We start from the raw sequence: 12642 nt of genomic DNA on the forward strand, positions 1-12642 counted from the left end.
TTTTGCTATCCTCACTTACATAAATGAACTATAGTGTCCTGCACCCACTAGTAAAAAAATATCAAAACATTATATCTGGTGTCTGAATAATTTTTGGTTTGACTGCGTGTATATACGTATATATATAGCATGAAGGCTCATATGTGACCCTGGAACACAGTATTAAAGGGGTCATATGATGCTTTTTTAAAGATCATTATTCTCAGATTTCAGATTTTAAAATAGTTGTATCTCGGCCAAATATTGTCATATCCTAACAAAGCATACATCAATGGAAAGCTTATTCATTCAGCTTTCAAATGATGTATAAATCTCAATTTCGAAAAATTTAACCTTATTACTGGTTTTGTGGTACAGGGTCATATATATGTTTTTGAAAGTGTGTGTACTGACAGAAAAAGCCACATTAAGCCCACGGAGCTAACTTGTAAATCTTAATGATTGACGCAATGAGCAGAATCCCAGAACCTAAACAAGTGTGCTTTGACCAATGAGAGGACAGTTTTACTTACATGTGACTTGCATACTATTTTGTTAAGCTTTGGAACGTCGTTTTGTGAAGGTGAACCAGGACGAAAATGCAACATTGTACCAAATGACAATCAACATTTTCACACTTGTACTGTAGATCATTTGCTTTGTTCCAAAACAGGGATTTAAAGGAATAGTTCAGCAAAAAATGAAATTTACAATAAGTTGTTACAATATATGAATTTCTTCCTTTTGTTGAAGGAAAAAAAAAAGATATTTTGAAGATTGTTGGTAACCAAACAGTTGCTGATTGACTTCTATAGTATGGGGGGCAAAATGCACTTAATGGCTAGCAGAAACCGTTTGGTTACCAACATTCCTTGAAATATCTTCTTTTGTGTTCAGTTCTAAAAATACCCTTTGTCTCTTCAGGTATTATAGACTTCTTTGACTACACCAGGTCACTGGTTTAAACAGTGTTTCAGCTTTTGCCCAAAAACACTTCATGATGCAAACATGCCTGTCTGGCTCCGCAGCCTGGCCAGATATGATTGCTATGACCCTGAGGAGCCAAGAGTAACACACTCTCACATGTGCAAAACAAGTAAATGCCTGCAAAAGCTTTGATGTTTTGTTCACATTTATCACTTTCTAAACACATACCTCAGTTTCTGCCTCTTACTGTATCTATTTCTCAGTTTCTCTCAGACAGTACGTATGTTTTTACAGTGCTTTCAAGCATTCTCAGTCTTGGTTTTAAAGTTTGGGACACAAGCTCACCAATATCACATGTCTTTTCAGTAGAACTTTGGTCATTTTCAAAGATTAGTGAACAGTTAGAAATAGAAATACTGTATATTATTTTGGATTAAAAACGTAATTATTATGTGGCCTATTTTTTCACCCCAGCATCAATCAAGTCTTTCTCATGTGTCTGTTCTCTTCTTTTTAGGAGGATGAAACGGAAGATGATGATGATGATGTAGAAGGAGAAGATGAGGGAATGTTGTCATGTAGTGAGACAGAAGATGAGGAGAGTCCTTACTCAAGCAGCAGGGCGGCACAGTTAGCTGCCCGTCTGCGTGCCACGGCACAGATGCCTGCAAAAGCTTTGTACTTTCTAAACTTTCTAAACACATACCTCAGTTTCTGCCTCTTACTGTATCTATTTCTCAGTTTCTCTCAGACAGTACGTATGTTTTTACAGTGCTTTCAAGCATTCTCAGTCTTGGTTTTAAAGTTTGGGACACAAGCTCACCAATATCACATGTCTTTTCAGTAGAACTTTGGTCATTTTCAAAGATTAGTGAACAGTTAGAAATAGAAATACTGTATATTATTTTGGATTAAAAACGTAATTATTATGTGGCCTATTTTTTCACCCCAGCATCAATCAAGTCTTTCTCATGTGTCTGTTCTCTTCTTTTTAGGAGGATGAAACGGAAGATGATGATGATGATGTAGAAGGAGAAGATGAGGGAATGTTGTCATGTAGTGAGACAGAAGATGAGGAGAGTCCTTACTCAAGCAGCAGGGCGGCACAGTTAGCTGCCCGTCTGCGTGCCACGGCACAGCACTTCCTCAGACACATGGGCCGCATCCTGGCTGTCACACTACTAGCACTAGCTGGTAAGAGAATCAACAGGCTTAACATAAAGTTGGACATTGCAAGCAATAAATGATGAGAGATTAAATGGAAGAGTCAAAGTCAACGGTATAAATTGTGTCCATATGTCAACAATAGTTGTGAGAACAAGAACCTGTATTAGTCTTGAACCTGATATACAGGTTTTCTGTAAAATCTTTTCTAAATAGTATATTTGATTTAGGAATGATATGCATATTAACATACAATAAGATATGCATAATTAAGGCAGTACATTTAGCTAGATGTACAGTATGCTTACATGCATAAAAAAAAGCGGCTTGTGACAAAAGGGTTCCAAAGTGTCAAGATGCAATTTGATGATGTGTCAAAATGTCCAATACTTTTTTCAAAGGGATGTACAGTGGGGCAAAAAAGTATTTAGTCAGCCATCAATTGTGCAAGTTCTCCCACTTAAAAAGATGAGAGAGGCCTGTAATTTTCATCATAGGTATACCTCAACTATGAGAGACAAAATGAGAAAAAAAAATCCAGAAAATCACATTGTAGGATTTTTAAAGAATTAATTGGTAAATTCCTCGGTAAAATAAGTATTTGGTCACCTACAAACAAGCAAGATTTCTGGCTCTCACAGACCTGTAACAACTTCTTTAAGAGGCTCCTCTGTCCTCCACACGTTACCTGTATTAATGGCATCTGTTTGAACTCATTATCAGTATAAAAGACACCTGTCCAAAACCTCAAACAGTCACACTCCAAACTCCACCATGGCCAAGAGCGGCTTGTGACAAAAGGGTTCCAAAGTGTCAAGATGCAATTTGATGATGTGTCAAAATGTCCAATACTTTTTTCAAAGGGATGTACTTTTCCATCACCAACAAATGTTTCATTGGGTAGTAGAAGTAATGATTTGGGATGCAATCATTAAATCTCAGTGGGCATAAACATGTAACTAGCAGGTTCCAGATTGCAACTGATTCCTCATAGACTTTGTTTTTGAGGGATGACAAGAAACATACTCTATGCATGTAAACAAAAGCAGTTTGCAAGTGCAGAGTCTCATTGCACTGTTGCCTTCAAATGTGTGTGCCAGTAAACTTGATGTGTTATTATTCAGGTAGCTATTTATAAACACGTTGACAGATTAACATGCTCAACTGTTGCTTCGCCATTACACAAGTTGACCTGAAAGAGAAAACTAACCATAGCCGCTTACTCATTACTCCATGCCATTTCATAGTCTGAGCAGTGTGTTTACACAAAACATTTCAACGAAAAGTGCACTTCAAAAAGAATTGTAAAATGTTCAACACTTCATGCACTTAACTATTGTGGCTTTCCTTATAGCATGCCATTTGGGACACAAGTTATGGTTAGAAAACTCTGCTAATGCATCTCTTGTGGCAAAAGAACTAGTTTTATATTCTGAATTATGTCCTGATGCATTTCAGAGCACCTTGTTAGGTGAAGCTTTCGAAGATAGAAGCACTTTGTGTAAAGAATGTTTCGGGTCTAATTTTAAAGTGTATGTGAATTGGATTTGAATTCATGTCTTTCTCTTTCCAGGAATCACTTTACCCTCTGCATTCTCTGCCTTCTACTTCCTTCTCTTTATTGGAGTGTGCACATGGTGGGCTTGCCACTTTCCCATCAGCCATCTGGGATTTAATACATTGTGCGTGATGGTGGCTTTCTTCACAGGGGGACACCTGGTGTGTCTTTACCTGTATCAGAGCTCATTTGCACAAGACATGTTCTCCCCAGCAGGCCTGTGGGCCAGGTATTGTTGTCCATTACTCTCAATTCCCTTCACATTCACCGTACTGTATGTTCAGTACGTCTGTAACATTGTTTGTGGCATCATTTTCACTGTCCTGTTATTGGAAAATTGTTCTGATTTGTTGAAGTAGTATGTGTACCTAGTTCAGCATCCTTATTTGTCCTGGAACAACATTCCTGTAAACCAATAAGGCTGGTTACCTTGATTTTTCGAAGTAGGACAACATTGGCACCATTTCCTGGATCAACATCTTTTGTTGGTTCTAGGGCAACATCGCTATCAAACAGTATGGTTTGAGTTAGGATTAAGCATAAGGCTGGGTTTGGAACCATCAAGTTAATGGTTAGGGTTGAGGTTAGGACATTGTTTTATTGACAGGAATCTTGTTCCAGGACCAACCAAATAATGTTGATCCAAGAACATGTTCTACTTGGAAAATCACAGTGACCATTATTGGTAGTATTAATACTGGCGGTATTAAGGTACAGTGATGTCAATCACTTTTAATACCTTGGTACTTTGACTTTGTACCATGATACTCTAAAATGGCCACATTCATATAACACTGGAATTACATTGCTCTCCAGTGTGCTTCAAACAATATGGAAAGATGAGAGAAGATTGCCCCTTAAGAATATTTACTTAAAAAATTGTAACATCTTTAGATATAAGTTTAGCATATCAGAATGATGGTGCATCAGCCAATGTGCTATTGACAGAAAATAAATAAACACATCTTTATAATTTAGTTATCGTAGCACAAAATGCCAAATTTATCTTTGGCAAAAAGCCCCTCTGGGTAAACTTTTACATAACATATAAAGGATTATTATGTATAATTCTTATATTTATATAATTTTTCAAGTGTCATCAATGTAAAATACTAAATTAGTTAAATCAATATATTAAAATTGTGTTTTGACAATTTTGTTGAACAACCAATGACATACAAAGTATAATACCAGTAAAAGAGATTCATCTGATAGGTAAACTTATTCTTTGACTTTTACACAGGCATATGAATATGTACATATGAAACTGACAGTATTTTAATTGAACACATGTCATAATATAATAACAGTATAAATTAAAATTTAATGATTTCTATCAAACTTATTTCTTATTATGATGTTGAAATCAGTTGACATCCATAATACACTATAATTCAAAAGTTTGGGGTAATATTAAAAAAAGTATACTTTTAGTCAGCAAGGAAAAAAGGTTAAACAAGCAACATTTATTCAAAATATAAATCGTTTGTAAAAATATAAGTAAATATAGTAAATATTAAATTTATTTCAAAGAAAAAAAATGTACTGACCCAAAATCTTCAATTTTAACTTCTAGTTTAAACTTACTTCAGGTTTATTTGATGAATAAAAAGTTTTAAATAACTGCGTTTATTCAAAATAAACTTTTTCTTAAAAAAAGAAAAGAAATTGGAATTATTGAATAATAACCCCATGAATTATATTAATATTTCAAAATAATAATAATAATAACATCATGCCACCAAGGTACATCTGTCAAGAGTTATTTTAGTATCATTGACTTACTATTATAGTTATAATAATTTACCCGTTTTTTATGTTTTATTTCAGTTAATGTTTATATTTATTTCTCAGTGATATTAAAGTTATCTTAAAGTTACTGTTCATATACAAATATCATTACTTGCATTCCAAATAGGATTTCAAGTTTCTTACCCCATCTTACTCTACTATGGTTTGTCCATATTTTTAAATGAGCAGTCTAGCCTGTTGAGGGTTCTGTGTTCATGTATGTTCATTACATGAGGCTTGTGTTAAGGCAGGGTGTGATGTAAATGTGAAAGTTATTGCTGGACTAAAATAGAGCCTCAGGCTGGCGAGGTGAAGGTGGTGTATCCTGCCAGCCTTGCATAACCCACTGAAAAGCAACACTGAGACTTAAGCCTTAGATATCTGGAGAGTGACACCCACACTTACTGGCTGTAAAACCTGGCTTGGTGAGGTTGCCAGCTCTGTGCATTTTTCCTGACACACAAATCACTGCAGATAACTGTCACAACTGTCACAGTGAAATAAAACAAAATTCTGCTATACATCATTGTCCTAAACATGTCACATACAAAATGTCTCATGCACACTACTGTCAGATTAAGATTATTAGTGTGTGCAAAGGCAAGCATCACTATTACTATTGTACTGTACATGAATTTGAACAAACCTAAGCCCGTGTGCTGCTCGGTTATCATCAATTATTATTGGTGCTCAATTGTTAATGGTTCTAATTATAATCAATGTTGAAAACAGGTTTTGCTTCTTATTTTTTTTAAATATAAATATTATTTAACATTATAAATGTAAGTAACTTTTGTTCAATTTAATGCATTTTTAGTGAGCAATGTTTTTAATCATTTTTTAAAATAATTTGGTGGATTTTTTTTTTATCTTACCCCAAACTTGTGAATTGTAGTGTATCATGGTTTTCGACTCATTTCAACAGTTAATTTAAATGATCATATTTCACAATATTACAGTTTTTACAATATTTTTGATCAAATTAATGCAGCTTTGGTGCGCATAAGACTTTCAAAAACATTTAAAAAATCATAATTTTTCCAAGCCTATAGGGACCTATAGTGTATATACGAAGGCAGTTCACTCATATTACTCAGAATGGGAGAAAGCGTAACACGTAATATGACGGATGAAGTCCTGCCTTCTAAATAAAAGAGCCAGTAACCAGTTGGTGGTGGACCAAGCTGAAATACACTACCGGTCAAAAGTTTGGGATCAGTAAGACTCGTAATGTTTTTTAAAGATGTCTCTTATTCTCATCAAGGCTGCATTTATTTGATCAAAAATACAGGAAAAAAAACATACTCGGTTACTAACGTAACCTCGGTTCCCTGAGATACAGGAACGAGTACTGCGTCTTGCTTAAGACGCATATGGGAAAAAGCCTTTTTTCTCCTGAACTGAAGCCTTTTTTCATTCACGTAGTGAAACTGCACGGCCATTGGTTCATGCAGAGCTTAAAAAACTAACCAATGGCTCGGCAGCGGAGCTGCACGAGCCTATGGCGACGAAGCCCACCAAAGCCCGCCAGAATGGGCGGAGCATCTGGCTATATAGGCGGGCACTCGCCACAGGATTCTCAGGTTTACTCCGACTGAAGCGACCACTGAGTCGTGCAGCTACATAGCATAGCAAGCAACGCAGTACTCGTTCCCGTATCTCAGGGAACTGGGGTTACGTTAGTAACCAAGTACGTTCCCTTTCGATACTTCACTTGTACTGCGTCTTGCTTAAGACGCATTTGGGAACAGTCCAATCACGCCGTGCTAATGTAGTGGAACGACTTAAGGTATAAGTTCCATAAGCAACCAATGCTTATAGAGAAGTCAACAATAACCCAAGACTAGACGGGCTGAGCTTTCTAGGTCACACCTGGCCTGGTTAATCGTTCCAGAGTATCCCCATAACTTCGACACCCAGGGGTCGAGAGCTAACAGGTAAACAATGCCAGAGAACTTGGGCGTGGTACGGCCAAGGGCTCTCTGCCATAGTCGTTTACGCAGCGCGTGCCTATTTCAAGCGGAAAGGACCCTAGCCTGTAAGACCGGGACTTCCAGGTTATAAAACCTCGCAAATGTGGATGGTGAGGCCCAGCCGGCCGCCTCACAAATATCTGCAACGGACACACCACTGGACCATGCCCACGACGAGGCGATGCCTCTAGTCAAGTGGGCCCGTACTCCAATGGGGCATTGGAGGCCCAAGAAAGAGTACGCTAGCGAGATGCCGTCTACTATCCATCTAGAGAGTCTTTGCTTCGTAACCGGAAACCCTTTGGTGCGGTTACCGAAGCTGACAAAGAGTTGTTCCGATCGCCTATAGGGAGCGGAACGCTCAATATAGATTCTCAACGCTCTGACAGGGCAGAGCAGAGATAGCTCTCTGTCCTCTTCAGTTGGAGGAAGCGCGGAGAGAGCGTAATGACCTGTGCTCTGAACGGAGTGGAGAGCACTTTAGGTACGTAACTGTGCCTTGGTTTCAGGACGACTTTAGATTCATTAGGCCCAAATTCCAGGTAGGCAGGGCTAATAGAGAGCGCCTACAGGTCCCTTATTCACTTTACTGATGCTAGTGCTAGAAGCAGAGCAGTCTTCAGCGATAGCGACCTAATGTTGGCTCAAAAGCAGGGCCCTTCAGGTTCCTCAGCACAGTGGGCAGGTCCCATGAAGGGACGGTAGGGGGACAAGGCAGATTCAGCCTCCTTGCACCCCTCAGGAAGCGGATGACCACGCTATTTCTGCCCACCGATTGACCCTCAATAGGGACATGAGAGGCCGCTATAGCCACCACATAGACTTTGAGCGTGGATGGGGAACGATCCTTATCCAGCAGCTCTTTTAGAAATGACAGCACCTCTGCCAATTCGGAAGTGAGGGGGTCTTTGCCATGGTTTAGACACCAGGTGGAGAAAAAAACCCACTTTAAGGCATAGAGGCGTCTCGTAGACAGAACTCTAGCTTCCGAAATTGTGTTTAAGAAATTTGGCAGTGAGAGTTGTCTTTTGAGGCGAAGAGGTCTACCTCGGCCTCGCCGAAGATCTCCCAGATCGTCTGAACCGTCTGCGGATGGAGCATCCACTCCCCTGAGGGGACATTGCTCCTTGATAACATGTCCGCTCCCTTGTTCAATTTGCCCGGTATATGCGCTGCCTTTAGCGAGCGCAAGTTGGGTTGAGCCCACTCTTAAGAAGCGCTCTACCAGCATGAAGAGGCGCTTTGAAGAGAGGCCTCCCTGGCGATTTATGTAGGACACAACCGACATGTTGTCCCGATCGGATTAGCACATGGTGCCCTTTCAGGACTGGCAGGAAGAACTGACAGGCTCAACATACTGCTAGCATTTCCAGGCAGTTGATCTGGAAGCCTTTTTCCGCCTTCAACCAGTGGCCGAAGGTCGGAATGCCCTCGCACAGCGCCCCCCAACCTGAGTTGGAGGCGCCTGTCATGACAACTGTCCTTCTGTGAACTATCCCCATGGCCACGCCCTGTTCCATCCAGCGGGAGTTCTTCCAGGGGGTCAGGGCCGATACACAGGCCTGACTCACCGTGACGCCACACATGGGATGGAACCCGTGGTTTCAATCAGCGCTGAAGGGGGCACATACGCAGCAGACCCAACTGTAGCACTGGAGATGCTGCTGCCATGAGGCCCAGCATCCTTTGAAACACTTTGAGAGGGCAAGCGGTACCGATCTTGAAAGAGGTCGCCAGCCTCCGTTTGGCCAAAGCTCGTTCCGGCGTGACTACAGCTTTCATTTGGACTGAGTCGAAAATTGTTCCCAGGAACGAAATTTGCTGGCTGGGAAGCAACGAGCTCTTGACAAAATTGACCCTGAGTCCCAGGCACTCCAGGTGGCTGAGGAGGAGGGTTCTGTGAGATATTAACTCTGCCTTTTTTTCCAAGATGGCGTTGCTGAGTTCGGAAGCCATCCAGGTCGCTCCACTTAGATTGTGCTTTTATTTACTTTTGTACTTTCTTTTGCTCTCTCTTTTTACACACATATCGTCTGCACTGATCACTTACGACAAAAGAACACTTTTGGACATTGGACACTGCTACACTAACCTGTTTCAGGACACTTTATCCTCCAACCCATCGTGGCCACCTGAGATTCTCCGGAACGCCGAGATGAACAATGGCCACCTGAATAACCCACCGCGGCGACGGATTAAGAAACATCGCGGGAAGCGTGCTGGGATTCGCAACAGACTGAGGCAAAGAGCACACAGCCCTCCTCTACCGAGCATTCTGCTTGCCAATGTCCAATCCTTAGAGAATAAGGTGGACGATCTCAGAGCCAGGATAAGTTTCCAACGAGACATCAGGGACTGTAACATCCTTTGTTTGTCTGAAACATGGCTAACGACCTCGGTCCCGGACTCTGCTGTATCGCCCGTCTGAAAACTTCCCTGTTTTAAGGATGGACAGAACAGCCGAGGCCGGTAAATCCAAAGGTGGTGGAGTGTGTTTCATGACTAACAAGAAATGGTGTGACCCCAGGAATATCTCCACACTGTCGCGCTCCTGCTCGCCTCATCTGGAACATTTATCCATTATCTGCCGCCCATTCTATCTGCCCCGGGAGTTTTCATCGATCATTGTTACTGCTGTTTACATTACACCACAGGCAGACACCAGCTTGGCTTTGTCTAAGCTTCAAGATGTGCTCAGCGGTTACATTAACAAACATCCTGACGCTGCTTTTATTATCGCGGGGGACTTTAACAAAGCCAACCTCAAGCAGGTCATGCCGAACTTTTATCAACATATATCCTGTCCAACTAGAGGACCGAATACACTGGATCATTGCTACTCTCAGTATAAGAATGCCTACAAAGCTCGCTCACTACCGGCTTTTGGCAAATCTGACCATGCCGCCATTTTTCTCACACCGGAATATAAACAAAGGCTCGTTCAAGAACCCCCGATGCAGAGAGTAGTGACGCGCTGGTCCTCCCACTCAGAAGCTATGCTACAGGCGGCTCTTGATGACGACAACTGGGACATGTTCCGAGCGAGTTCATCTGACGTCAGCGAGTTCACGGATGTAGCATTAAGCTTTGTAAACACGCTAACTGAACAAGCAACAGATACAATAACCATAAGGACCTTCTCAAATCAGAAACCATGGGTGGACAGAACAATCCGTGCTGCAGTAAACAAACGCACTGCCGCATACAACGCCGGTCTGTCGTTGAGGAACATGAGCGAGTACAAAGCATCGTGCTATGATCTCCGACGGGCGGTAAGAGCCGCCAAACTCCGATACAGGGAATGAATAGAGTCACATTTCCAGCTAAATGACTGTCGACGCATGTGGCAGGGACTGAGAACCATCTGTGCCTTTGGAAATAAATCCTCTGCAGCTGTGAGAGCAGAGTTAAACTCTTTCTACAGCCGCTTTGAATGCAATCGAGGCAGCGCGACTCTGCCGATCAGCGCGTCAGGAAGCTGCAGACAGAGCAGCGATAATCATGCAATCACTGTGTCGGAGGACGAGGTTCGGAGGGCCCTAAAGCGAGTGGACGTCAGGAAAGCAGCAGGTCCTGATGGGATTTCTGGCCATGTTCTGAGGTCCTGTGCTGATCAACTCGCTGGTTTGTTTACATTTATCTTTAATGAGTCCCTTGCTACCTCGGTGGTTCCCACCCCCTTTAAAAAATCTGTCATCATCCCTGTGCCTAAGAACAATAACCCCTCTTGCCTGAATGACTATCGTCCAGTTGCCCTCACGTTAATAGTCATGAAGGTCTTTGAGAAACTTATAAAGAACAACATTTGCTCCTCCATCCCTGATACTTTGGACCCTCTTCAGTTTGCCTATCGCCCCAACAGATCTACTGACGATGCCATCTCTCACGTCCTGCACTCTTCCCTCATGCACATTTACAGTATGTAAGGCTGCTATTACTCGACTATAGCTCAGCTTTCAATACTATACTCCCCATCAAGCTAGCTTCTAAACTCATGGACCTCGGCCTGAATTCTTCACTCTGCAACTGGATTCTAGATTTCCTCACTGGTAGACCTCAAGTGGTGAAAGTAGGCCAGTTCACCTCCAACTCCATCACTCTGAACGTGGGAACTCCACAGGGCTGTGTCCTGAGTCCTCTGCTCTACTCTCCTACACTCATGACTGTGTGTCTTCCCACAGCTCCACATCTATCATCAAATTTGCTGATGATACTGTGGTTCTGGGCCTCATTTCCAACAACAATGAGGCCGCATACTTGGATGAGGTAGAGAAACTCACATCATGGTGCCAGGACAATTGTCTCTCTATTAATGTGAGTAAAACTAAAGAGCTGATTGTGGACTTCATGAAGAGACAGCAACAGCCCTTTACTCCTCTTATGATCAGTGGGACCCCAGTAGAGAGGGTGAGCAGCTTCAAGTACCTTGGTGTAAACATCTCCAAGGACCTGACTTGGACTTCACACATCCAAACTCAGGTTAATAAAGCCAGTCAAAGACTGTTTCTGTTATATTTTATTGATTTACTTTTTTTTTTTAACTCTATTGCTGCTATTGAACTACCCTGTACAACCTGTTTGCACATTCTTCTCTTGTACTTTCCTGCTCATCTTATTATTTATTAAGTCTACAGTATACTGTCCTGCACATTCTATTTTATTCTTATTTTTATTTATTTTTAAAAATCTTTTTCCATACCTATATTTATATATATTTTTCTTGTGTTTGCATTCTTTAATAATTGCACTGTCCATGGAGCGGACCTGACTTATATTTCACTGCTGGTCATATATTCTGTATATAACCATGTATGTGACAAATAAAAAATCTTGAATCTTGAATCTCTCTGACCTCCGACTGGGCCAGAACAAGCCAGTCGTCGAGGTAATTGATAATACGGATTCCCATCTGTCTTAGAGCGGAGAGAGCCGCATCCATGCACTTCGTAAAGTGCGGGGGGGCCAGGGACAGCTCGAAGGGAAGGACCGTATATTGATAAGCCACTCCCTCGAAGGCGAATCTCAAGAATGGCCTGTGACGAGGGGCTATCTGAATGTGAAAGTATGCATCCTTCAGGTCCATAGAAAAGAACCAGTCTCCCGAGCGAATTTGCGCAAGGATCTGTTTCAGTGTAATCATCCTGAACGACCTCTTCATGAGGGCGCGACTTAGGTGTCTGAGATAGCAGATGGGTCGGAGGCCACCATCTCTTTTGGGGAAGAGGAAGTAACTGCTGTAAAAGCCTGACT

The 12642-nt window shown here is 41.5% G+C and overlaps 1 protein-coding gene across 1 annotated transcript in view; it reads left to right on the forward strand.

Annotated features, from left to right (window-relative positions):
* The first annotated feature begins 987 nt into the window (after positions 1-987).
* Positions 988-12642, forward strand: part of LOC107561425 (piezo-type mechanosensitive ion channel component 1-like) — a 54031-nt gene continuing 42376 nt past the window's right edge. The window contains exons 1-4 of the mRNA XM_016245868.1: positions 988-1047; positions 1424-1573; positions 1902-2100; positions 3644-3857. Coding sequence (XP_016101354.1) covers positions 988-1047; positions 1424-1573; positions 1902-2100; positions 3644-3857 — 623 coding nt within the window. The remainder of the gene's footprint in view (positions 1048-1423; positions 1574-1901; positions 2101-3643; positions 3858-12642) is intronic.

This window comes from Sinocyclocheilus grahami, unplaced genomic scaffold (assembly GCF_001515645.1).
Source record: "Sinocyclocheilus grahami isolate Dianchi unplaced genomic scaffold, SAMN03320097.WGS_v1.1 scaffold772.1, whole genome shotgun sequence".
Lineage (NCBI taxonomy): Eukaryota > Metazoa > Chordata > Actinopteri > Cypriniformes > Cyprinidae > Sinocyclocheilus > Sinocyclocheilus grahami.